The sequence below is a fragment of the Buteo buteo genome, chromosome 8, assembly GCF_964188355.1.
Source record: "Buteo buteo chromosome 8, bButBut1.hap1.1, whole genome shotgun sequence".
In the NCBI taxonomy this organism is placed as follows: Eukaryota; Metazoa; Chordata; class Aves; order Accipitriformes; family Accipitridae; genus Buteo; species Buteo buteo.
In genome coordinates, this window is record NC_134178.1 from 44862916 (window position 1) to 44875044 (window position 12129).

The 12129-nt window shown below is 39.9% G+C and overlaps 1 protein-coding gene across 1 annotated transcript in view; it reads right to left on the bottom strand.

Moving 5' to 3' along the window:
* POLQ (DNA polymerase theta) overlaps positions 1-12129 on the bottom strand; it is a 56978-nt gene that overhangs the window by 22803 nt on the left and 22046 nt on the right. The window contains exons 12-18 of the mRNA XM_075034403.1: positions 11568-11710; positions 9000-9193; positions 8562-8686; positions 6839-7082; positions 2875-6047; positions 1726-1869; positions 911-1107 (exon numbers count right to left, since the gene is read on the bottom strand). Coding sequence (XP_074890504.1) covers positions 911-1107; positions 1726-1869; positions 2875-6047; positions 6839-7082; positions 8562-8686; positions 9000-9193; positions 11568-11710 — 4220 coding nt within the window. The remainder of the gene's footprint in view (positions 1-910; positions 1108-1725; positions 1870-2874; positions 6048-6838; positions 7083-8561; positions 8687-8999; positions 9194-11567; positions 11711-12129) is intronic.

Genomic DNA, 12129 nt, shown 5'->3' on the forward strand with positions numbered 1-12129 from the left:
ATGAAACACAGGTTTCTGCATTGTCTCTGCCATGCAAGCAGAAGGTAAAAACCACATGTATATATATGGAGGGGTGGGGGATGTCTGTATATATTCATTGCATGACTAAAATAAACAAAGATGAGTATGACTCCATTTAATACATGGAACAGTGCAGGGAAAGGTGCTACTTTTATTGGGTTTTAATTTTATCCTAAAACTATGTATTGGTATGAAAAGCTAAATTTGTCCTTGTGTTGAACACCTTAGCTACTTACCTGCAGACTTTAATATTGCCATGATGCTATTCAGCCCATGTGTGATGCAAGCTTTAAAAATCAACACCAGAAATTTCTATGCATCTAGAGCTTTTCCTAACAAGCACAAGAAGGTGCTTTTACCTCTTTCCAGTATTTCATGTGAGTTACAGATGGTACCAGAACCCCTTGAAATTACATGTAAACTTTGTTTTAAGAAAATAATGGTAGCAAGGTGGTCCATACACATAGTGGGTAAATCTTTTGCTTACAAAGTTTTCTGCTCTCAGAATCAATAATCTGACTAGAAGCACTTCTGCCATTTTAGTCCCAAGCTTCTTACAGCAACAAAACAAGAGTTCAGCTGTGTCCACTGGGACAAGGGCAAGATTTAAACTCATTCTCCCCATCCAAGCAATCAGACATGAATGATGAATGTGTTAACCTATCACTGAACCTGCTCTGTTTCTCTTGCAGGCACCATCAACACACATAGCAAAAGAAGTCTCCTCTAAATACTGTTCTAGATTTCCCACTGGAAGAAAATTTCACTAAATCCCCTGCATATTCAAATCTAAATAACAGAAGGAAAGTACCAGAAGGTACTCCTGTGTTTGCACTGGTGTGTTTAAACTAGTAGTTTTACCCAAGCTAAATTTTTTAATCCTGCAAACCTTTGGGTCCTCAAAACTTCCTTCCAAGGAGATGCCACAAGCCATCACCAGAGTCTTGTAGTGCTGAATGAAGTCATACATGACGAGTGAGCGCTCCTGCTTGGGCTTCTTCTGCAGGTACAGCTGCAGATGATACAATCTCTCTGTTACAGATAGGTTTTTGTCCAAAGGTGGCGGTGCCAAACTCATAGTGATTTCTAAGGCAGGAAATACAAGCAAAAATATTTTTTTACCCACTGTGTGATAAGAAAGGCAAGAGAAAAATCTTGAATGCAATCACCTATCGCACAAAAACTACAGTTGGACTGTAAACAAATAAGAATAAATCTATACTGATATTATATATTTTATCAAACCAGACAAGGTTCCCAAAAGCAATATGCTGTGTCTGTACTACTAAACAAAGGAGAGCCAGGAATCAAACCCTAGCCATTAGCCCATGTAGGACAGATTATGTTACGTTCAACATTCAAGTGACAGATTTGTTCTGTAGAGCAAAAATTGGAAGAAGCTAAAAGAGAAAAGCAAGTAAGCTAAAGAGAACATGGGAGTAAGCTAACATTTTAGCCATATGCATGCTCAGTGCTTGAGCCAGTTACCTGGCCTTATTATATAGCAGCATAGAAGTATCCACAGCAACATGTTCAAGGGTGTTCAGCACTTAAGACTGCAGAATAACATAGCTAAATCACTCCATCACCAGCTGAGCTGGGTTTGGAACACTCAAAACTCTTCCAAGAACCTATCTGCTGAAGTGAAACACTTTCCTGAAATGTAGTGTCATGCAACACAGCACAGCCTGTCCACTCACTTACCAGTCTGGTCTTGTATCTGCTGCAAAGAGATATAGTATGCATCTTTTCCACCCCAACATACTGCCAGTCCAACTACCAAGATGTCTTCACAACCTTTGACAGGAAATCCATCATCTTTAACTTGCATCCACTGAGGAGAACTTCCTAAAGGAATAATTTTTAAGTTACAATTATAAAATGGCATCCATAAATACATAAGAGTTTGGATCCTGAAAATGTAAATACATACAGTTGAGCCTAAACTTCTTAAAAGTGAATATATACCTTCATTTTTATGTATAGGTAAAAAAACCCCAAACCCACATGTTTATAATGGCAAAACTTTCTCTCAACAGAAACAACCACCCTGCAAAACTCTGGCCTTTCTTAGCAATCTCTTCAAGACTTGAAACAGAAATGTATTCCCTCCTTCCACTCTGAAAAACATTTCATGTTTGTCTATCAAAAATATATTTTGATAGTTAAGAATTTTTGTTGCTGTTGTTATGGCAATACGACAGCAAAGAATCTAACTCTGCTTAATCTTGTTGTTTTAAAGGAAGAGTATGTTTATACAGCAGCAGCAGCGAACTGCAGCATATGAATACTTCTGTGGAAAAAAAATGAAGCAATATTGCAACAACCCAGAGACTGATCTGAATTTCACACATGCATATATTGAACCAAGTTTACTTTTTGCAAACTCAAAAATATTTAACCTTGGTTCAGTGGCAATCCCGCAAGTAACACTGCTCAGTGGAGACCCTGAACAATCTGTACAGTTTACTGTTAAATATATTATTAATTTTAAAATATACTAAAACTTGTTTTTGACATGGAAAGATACACATGATAAAGGGACTGCACAACACAGATCCATTTCAAAATTAGACACACAATGAAACATTAAGAATATTTAGATGCTCTCGCATACAAACAAGCTGCTAACACTTCATTACTATCACCAAAGACCTACCAATTAAATGCTTGACACCAGTTCTCCATCTTCTACTAACACTCAGCTCCTTTGCTTTACTGAGTCTGACAATACTCAATTATTACCAGTAATTTTCCTACTTTTTTGCAAACCCTTTCCTTCTCCACTCCTCCCTTAAGCTGAAGATGCCATCCTGCTGTTCACAAAATAATGCATTGGAACATGGAACTGACCTTTTTTGAATTTGCCGCCAATCGTTGATTTGGGAGACAAAAGACATTTTGTTCTTTCGCATGCCACTGAGATGGAGAATCTGCTCTTCTCCTTCCATTCTGCAACAAAAGTCTGGAAAAGTTCTTTGTCACTTGCTACATCAATAATAGTGAAACTTTCAGCACTTAAGGGAACAAGTGGAAAAACATCCTGAGATAGCTGCAGTGAAAAGCCTTGGTCTATAGTGGAATCATCTTTTATCTCACCAGTCTCAACTGGGACTACAGTCCCAAGACTGATCTGGAGTGTTTTTACCAGCTGCTCTGCATTGCCCTCGCTGTTCTGCTGTGGCTGAGTCAGCTGCCCTTCATTCATGCAGGTGACTTGTCTCTTTCTTGCAGATTTCACAGAGAGAGAAGCAGAACTCTTTGAAAAAAGCTCTTTGGGGGGTGTTGGAGGAATAAACCCGTTATTACTATCTGGCGGAGGACAGGATGTTCTGTTGCTTCCCTTGAGTCGAAGTGTTATGCAGTCCGTTTTCTGAAGATCTGAGTTTTCTGTTTCGTTTTCTTTAACCTTGAAAGAGCTTTTTAAATCCTGGCATGTGGGCAAAGGCTCTGGCTGACAACAGTCAGATTCAAAAACTGGATCTGGCTCTTGATTAACAATAGGAGCAAGTAACTTTCCTTTCAAACAGAAGCTTACTGAAACTGGTTCAGTGCCTGAGGGACTAGGCCATTTGTCTAATACATCCTGCAATCCTGGGCTTAGTTCAAATGAGTGGTCAGTCCACACCATTGGATGGGTTTTCTTGTCTAAAGCTTGCTGGTTTCTCTGGAGCTTTTCACCGTGATCTCCTACTAAAACCTTTGGTCTGGGGTCATTGTTACAAATCACTGTGTTTCTTAATCCTGACTGACCATGAAATGTAGAAGGAAGATCCTCCAGAAAAGACGGGGAGTTTGCATGATCTAAAACTTCAGCTATTAGATCAGATGATGCTAGAGACACGTTGTTACACTGCACAGGATCCTCGTGCTCTTTCTGATTGCCTCTGACATCAAATTTATTCTGAACAGTCCTTAGGTTCTGCAAAAGACCATCTGGAAGAAGCAAAACCTCTTGCTTCTCCACAGGGTCCTTTTTGTCAGCTTCCATGATGTGAACAGCTGAAAGGTCACTGACATTACTGAAGCTATCATCAAACAGCAAGATATCACTCATATTCAGGCTTGTTTCAGGGACAGGGTGGCATTCTACTTGTACAATGTCCTCACTACCAAAAGGGGAGTTCGCTTTATTAAGGCCTTTAGACACACTCTCCCCTTTCACTGAATTTTGGGTCTGGTAACCTTGTAGAAAACTGTGTAGCTGGGAGTCGGTCACTGACAAATTGCTTTCTTTAAGGCAAGGTGCAGATTCTATTTCCTTCGCTACAGGTTGTAAACTAAGACCTCTAGACTCCAAAACTTTATTACTGCAGTGCTGAGCTGTGCTTTTTGCAACATTATTTGCTGTGATAAGACTTGATAAGCCCAGTTTCCTAACTGTTGCAGCCAGCCTTTCATCAGTAGCATTCTCAGTCCGTGAAGTGCTTAGTTTCTTGGAGATTTCCTGCCATGGTATTGCTGCCAGCTCTGAACCTTGTATTCCCTGCTGTCCTGTGATTCCAGCTGCTCCTTCCTGTTTTATTATCATCTCAGTTTGAGTATCCAATGGGAAGCTGTCTTCAAAGTCTCTAGAGTCAGAAAACAGATCAGAGGATGAACCATTCTGAACATCATGTGCATTGCAAACACCTCTGGATTTTACTGGAGAGTCTTTCAGAAAATCCTTAGGATGACTGTTGGCTTTCTGCAGTGCTCCAGCTTGTAACAATATTCCATTGGGCTTTTCACTCCCATTTTTGCCACAATTCTGAATCTGAATATGGCAGGATTTATCCTCATCAGGACAAAAATGCACAGGCTTCCATATCCTGCTGCCATAATGGACATGTCCACTTCCAGAGCAGTTAGCAGTTACATTACCATGATCTGTGTCTAAAGCCATCTGCTGCTTACCAATCATTGCCTCAGCACAGCTCGCATCTGTTTGCATTTTATTGATTTTATTCTGCTTATCATCAGTATTTTCATTTCTCTGTATCCTAGCACAACCAGGTATTACTAGACTTCCTACAATATTATGTGTCTCCACATCGTTGTGTGGAGTACTCTGCAATGTAACAGGTGCCTGAAAACATGCTCTCCCCTTAGGCATGCCTTCCTTAGTGATAGTAGGCTCTGTAAATAATCCTTCCATTTTATCTTTCCTCTCATGATTAATTTCCCCCATCAGTACAGAATTTGAGACTTTATAAGTTACAGACCCCGTTTCCATAAATTCCTTATTATTTTGATGTGAAAAAAAATTATCTGTAGAGATGGTGGGATGGAAAGCAGGTGGCTTTTGTATGTCTATGCTAAGCATATTTGAATCTTCATGAAATGACCTGTGCGCTTTTGAAGCAGTATTTTTGTTCCTAGTCCTGTTTAAATGCATGTCCGTACTTTTTATCAATCTAGACGCTGAAGACTTTGTTCTCAATGTTGGCGTTTTTCCTTGTTCAGTAGGGACTTCTGGAATTGCTCTCCTGGAATACATCTTGGTTTTGACCAGAGAAATTCCTTCTACATTTTCATTATCTCTGCATATATCTGGCCGTTTTCTAGCACTGTACACAATAGCATCATTGGCTTCCTCTGCTCGAGCCTGTCTCCTGCATGGGACTTCACTCTCAAATCTGGAGTTTTCTGTACTGCTACTGCTTAGTCGCCTTTTATATCCCTTTTTAATATTTGATAAGTTTCCAGTCTGAGAACCAAGGCCATTACAGTCTTCAACTCTGCACCCTTTGTTGTTTAATACCCTCAAAGATTCAGAAGACTGCTCTCCATTTGATCTATGTAGTCTGTCTTCCAGTGCTGACTCACTGATGATTGTAGAGGATGTATCAGTCTCAAGAAAAGACTCTGGGTTCCACTGCACTCCCATCAGTGCCAAATCCTGCTGGAGAAGTGCCCTGGCTTCCTCCACAATGAGGGAAGCTGCTTCTCTTTCAGTTAAGCCTTTCATTCCAGCCATCCAGATGCTGCGCACAGTCCGACGCTCCTCTGCTGATTCTTCATCTTCATCCACAGCCCTACGAACACTATGGGAAAGGTAACAGACAGATGTAAACAAACATGCAGAAAATGACAAACAACACAAGAAGATGGCACTATTCTGCTCTGCTCCCATTTCAATTAGCTTCACAGCTTCCTTGCTTCACAGAAGCACTATATCCAAGATATAATACACTTAATAGGAAATAACTATTTCAGTTGTCTATATGTGAACCGATGTTGATGAAAGATATTACTGGCTGCATACCCCAGAAGCATTCCGAGGTTTCTGTGTCCAAACATGTACCCCAGATGAGTCATGACCCCCTACTAGGGCAAGATCCAGGTCTGAATCAATCCTCCTCCATGCACTGGTATCCAAAGAAAGGAAACTTCAGGAGCATGAACCAGACAGGTGTCATGGCACAGTCCAACAGGTACTTGATCAAGGAAGCTTGTCATTGCACTAACACGAAAATCACAAGAGGATCTCCAATGATATACAGTAATAAATCATCAAGGTGGAGCTTCCTTTTAGAGGCAGCAAAAGGTCTCCAGAAAGCATTAACAATTCACGTAGGACTAAACAGTGCATTGAAAAGAGGAACAAGAAGAAAATTTAGGTCTCTCAAACTTATACTGCAAATAAAAGATGCTTCTATTAATTTCAAAATAATCACGGAATGACTGTGATCAGTCATAGAGACCCACACGTCATTTCTAACTAACGTTTGGCACCAAGTCCCAAAAGGTTGTCATACTTTATTACAGGTTTCATCCTGTAATCCTTCACCTTACAAACTCCTTTACTTGACTTCTGGACGTACAGATTTCTCACCTTTTGAATGGTACTGAATTCTTCAGAGCAATTGCCACATCATCAGGACGAGCTTTAGCAAGATCAGCCACTGTGACAAAGCCAGCGTTGTAAAGCATCCTAGCACGCTGTGCATTCAGCAGAGACACTCGTACCAGGTCACAAAGCTCCCTATGAACCCCAAAAGTGAGGCGGCTCTGGAACTGAGAGAGCAACAGCTCCATGTTGTACCAGCCCAGTCGATTACAGAAAACTGTTACCATTCCTGAAACACAGAAGTTACATCAATGTCTTCACTCCAGCTCCAGTTCTACTAAGTTGGATCCGTTCCGCACCCCCCCATCTGAATCGACATTCACTTTACATCTCTCACCTTCCCATTACTTACAGAAACTAACTCATGTTTATTACAAATATGACTAGGAGCTGGTCTCACAGAACTCAATCTAGAACTAACTAGTTTATCAGTGAGGTAGAAATTCTGAATGACACTGCTTTTTCAAAGACGCTAATCTTGAAAGTGTGAAGCACATGCATATCCTGTAACAGGATTCCTGTGAACCAAACACACTGAAAAAAAGAAGACAGAAAAAGCAGTGATGAGTGGCAATAAGAGAAGCCACAAATCTTTTGAGGAAAGCCAGCACTGATGTCTGTAAGAGCAGAATTTGGCCCGCAGAACTTGAGTTACTGAGAGCATCATAGGAGGTAGCAAAGCCTGCGATAAAGGTTACAGTTGCAGTCCCCAGAACATGGGAGGAGGAAAAGAGCAAGGAAAAGACAGTTTCTTACTCACAGATTGCATCTACAAATTATGAAAATAACTGAAAGACACAGCATCCCTCGCTATTTTTACAGTGATTAGAGAATATGACTTTTATCATATCTCTTAACTATATGTCATGTCAACAGTTCATTTTACTTCCCAAATTACTTTTGTGAAAGTTATTAACACTGGAATAGAGAATTATGAAACTGCTACAACAAAAAGTTATTTATACTACCAGAATTAATTTAAACTACTCTGCATCAGTTGGCGTGACCTTTTCATTTTGGGGCTTTGACTCATGCTGCAACCCACACATAGGGTTTTGCAAGTTGAGCTAAAGCTATCTTAAAAATTGAAGACCCGCTTATGGAATAATGGAGGACAGGCAATGGAAAAAAAAAAAAAAATCTCAGTCACATGGTGGGCTGTTACTTCTACTCCTACACAGTCCTCTTAAGGAAGTTAAGTTAAAAGTGACAGCTATCCGACCTCTTGTTATCTGGTGATAAATGTCCCGGAAACTACTCAAACTGTTTTGAAAACTATAAACTTATACTTTCCAGCCCATTAACTTTGCAACCAGAAGAAAGTTGTGCTAAGTTTTAGAGACCCCAAACTTCACCCATGCTGAAAGGTACTCTTTCCTGATAGAGCAAAACTTCAGAACAGACTTGTACTTAATTTCCATACTTAGTATTGAACAAAATACATTCCTGCACAGTATACGGGTGATTTCCACAAACCTCAGCATGCTACAGCACTGCTTGATTCCACTCATCTGGCCCCCTTCCCACAGCACACTCTGTGGTTCCATCTCAAAGCAGGGGCAACCACAGATTAAGCTATAAAGCTGGAAGTGGTTTTACAAGACTGATTGTTGTTAGTACCACACTGCGGCTATCTTATCCCCATATCTGGAAGGAAAGAAAACAGACTAGCCTAAGACTCCTTGGGTATTTTGCCCGTACAACTCACCTGCATAGGTGGCAGCAGATTGCTGCAAGGATTGAAGCTGGCCACGACTACAGCCGTATTTCTTGGTCATATCCTTTAAGGGAACCTCACTGATTAAATCCAAAAGGGCAAGACTGGTGAAAAACCTGTAGAAGTAGTACACATGGAAATAAAATCATCACCCAGGGCACATTAGTGTACATGGCAAAATGCACTGTGATAGCATAGGACAGAATGGTACTACAGCATAGCACACAAAAAAAAGAGAGAAGATGGCTTTCAAAAACATCAGCACAAACATCTTGTGCCAACAGTGTTCTCAGTTCAGAGCACACCAGATCCAGGTGCTCTGAGCTATCAGCTCACTCAGCCAGAGAGCCAGTTCCTGAAAACAGACACAGAGCCTGTCCACATGCTACAGCCTCTAGTCTTTGCCCATTCACACCCATTTGTGGCTACCTTTTGTGGATGGCCATTTGTCTATGCTGTTTCTCTGTTTTAGCTATGATTTTTCCCTTTACAGAACGAGCCAGAAAGCCTTCTTCAATCCCCACCAGCTCAGCCACACGTTTCATTGAGGCAGGCAGCTTCTCCCATAAGCAGAAAAACTGGTACCAATCAATTGTGGTCCACTCCTCATACACCGGCGTGACCTAAAGAAAATAAGGCAATACAAAAAACTATTTCAGAGAAACAAACAGAACTGAGCTCTGGGTAAACAAAAATACAGTCTAGGGAATGCAGTTAGAGCATCCTACGCACTACTGAGAGGCACTGAGTCATGACCATGTACCCTGAAGAAAGTAAAAGCTCTTCTAACCTAGTTTTTTTAATATTTGTACTGATGTGATCTGACTCATACGGGTACTCTTATGATTAAACAATTTGGAATCTTTGTCAGATTGCTCCCTAAATCTGAGCCACTAGAAGATTTATAAGCTGCATCTTTATTCTCCTTTAACAAAACAAAACTTTATTCTTTTTTTAAAAAAAACTGACAGATACCTATCAACCCCTTAAAACCACTAGCAACCACACTAACCACTGCCACATCATCTGATAAAGCAGGACAGAAAATAGATTTTGGCAGAAGTCACTGAAGCTTTCGTTTACCCGGAGTACAAGAAATCTCAGCTTTTAACAACACTAACAAAAAAGCCATCCAAAGCATTCACAGACTTTTAGACAGAATACCAATTCTGTTATCGTTCAATCAGCACAGTCAGTTTCAGTATGAGGAGACAAAATGTCTTCATATCTGTATCGATATACTGCAAGATTAATTATTTTGAAATAACTAACAGTTGTTAGTTATATATATATAGAATACCAGATGCCTACATAGTTGTAAAATCATCCATGCCTGTTCATCTGCTAGGAAGAAAAAGAGTTATTAAGGTGGGAGATTGTCTTTTGTTGTTTGTTGGGTTTTTGTGTTTGTTTTTTTTTCTTTAAAGAAAACTCTTTTCCTAGCCTAGCAAATACTTATTTGTTTTAATCAATTTTCCTAAAATACAAGGTCTTGGAATTCAGTCTCATATTTGTACAAGTAAAAGATTCAAGCCTAAGAGAATTAAAAAGCATTATAGCAGATAATTTCCCTTGTAGCCCATAAGGAACACATGGACAACAAGTCTTAAAAACAAACAAACAAAACCAAACCAGCCACCAAAACTAAACAAACCTTCGGCCTTCAAAATGAACAGACTTGCAAGAAAGGCTAGCTTAATGAAGAGAATCTTGAGAACATTTTGTTCAACAGTGTCTTTGATTTAAAATAACATTAGACAAGCTGCCACAATTAAAAAGTACAGGGTAAAAAAAAATATATTGCCATCACTGTCTCTAACCCAGAACATGAACAAAATTCATCCTTTGTTTTTCTGTTTTGGATATGCAAACAGGGAAAAAATTCACTGGGGCATGACATAAAACAGTCCACTTTGCCTAGTAGAAATCAAACAAAATTTAATGTGGTCCTCTAAGGCAGAGATATGGGTACATATGGGACACTAGTAGACACCCCTCCCCCCCGCTCCCCCCAAAATACCTATCAGTATGAGCCAATAACCAGGTTAATGAACACAGCAGGCAGAGACAGGCACCCTCAATTTCTTGCCTCTCCCTGTCCCCTAGCTCAACACCTCTGTAACCACAAGCATATTCTCCTTGGAGTCAACTTTTTTTTCAGGCAAGATGCCCAAATTTTGCCTTTGATTTATCAGCCTGGTAAAGAGAATACACTTTATACATAAGGAGGCTAAAGACAACTGTCAAATTTCAGATAATGATTGCACGATAGGCCTCTGGCAGCCATGAATCCTAAGATGTTCACTGCAACTCTATTTTGTTTCCTCACTAATCTTCACAGGTTCATGGCTTCCTCTCCAATGGTCTTAAATAGCATTGCTTAGCTTTTTAAATGTCCATGCACGTAAATCTTGACAAACTTGGAGACGCTTTCCCCTCAAAAGATTTATCACGCTCCTTCCTTTAGCCCTGGCAGCATCACCAGGCAAGTAAACTAAATCAGAGATTAATTTTGCTGTTACCGAACTGAAGAAAGGCCCACGCATAGGAAGAAAGCAGTGTAGTTCTCTGAGGCTTTTTGTAGGCAAAATTGATACTAAAACCCCAAAAGTTTTCTGAGCCTCCAAAAACAATCTGAGATGCAACCTGCTGATCCCAAACACACAACAAAACTAATTTGTTTCATCAAGTGTGTCAGAAAAATTACCATTATCCTACAACCCAAACTTACAAAGTTTTTAGGTCTTTCAAAGTCAGGAGTGACAACAATGGGCTTAGACGGACATGCAGCACCTGCCAACACAATAGATGCTATGGGAACAGACTAGTTCTGACAAACATTCAATTTATGAACTTGTTTTCATAAAGGATGAGCTAAGCAAAGCACAAAAAAAAAACCCCTACGTACACAGAGCCCTCAAAAACTCTGCACTGTGCTTTCTCTCCTTTCCTTAGTTTTGGCGGTACTAAATACAAAACACAGAATGAGGAACCTACCAAATAGACAACATGCAGATCATTCTCCAGAACAAAGCTTTTCATAGCTCGCTGCAGGTCAGCAAAGATTTCCATGGCTTCAGTTGGTGAAAGAGAAGAGGAAAGGGTAGCTGAGCCAAGATGTGTTGGATGATATACCTTTGCTGTTAAAAACAAACAAACAAAAAAAACCAACCACACACACAAAAAAAAAACCACACAGAGAAACAGTTAAGTGCAAGTTTTTATCTCATTTCCAGGTTGCAATGTATTTTATAGATATCAATTCTACTAACTATTCCCAACTGCTTTTTCAAGAAGAAATAGCATACTTCTCCATTCTGAAGACAGGAAAATGGAAACAATAAAAGGTTTAGACTTGCCAAAGCCTAAACTAGCCTTTTTCAGAGGCCAGATCACAAGCTTGGATCCCTCTAACTATTCAGACTAACAGTTATGATAGCTATTTGAACAAAGAACACCGGAATCCCATCTGCCAGCCTGCCTAGGAGCTATCATTTTGAGTATTTCTTACTCAGGAACACCAAATATTTCCTATCATCTTTTCTTAAATGAGAGATAC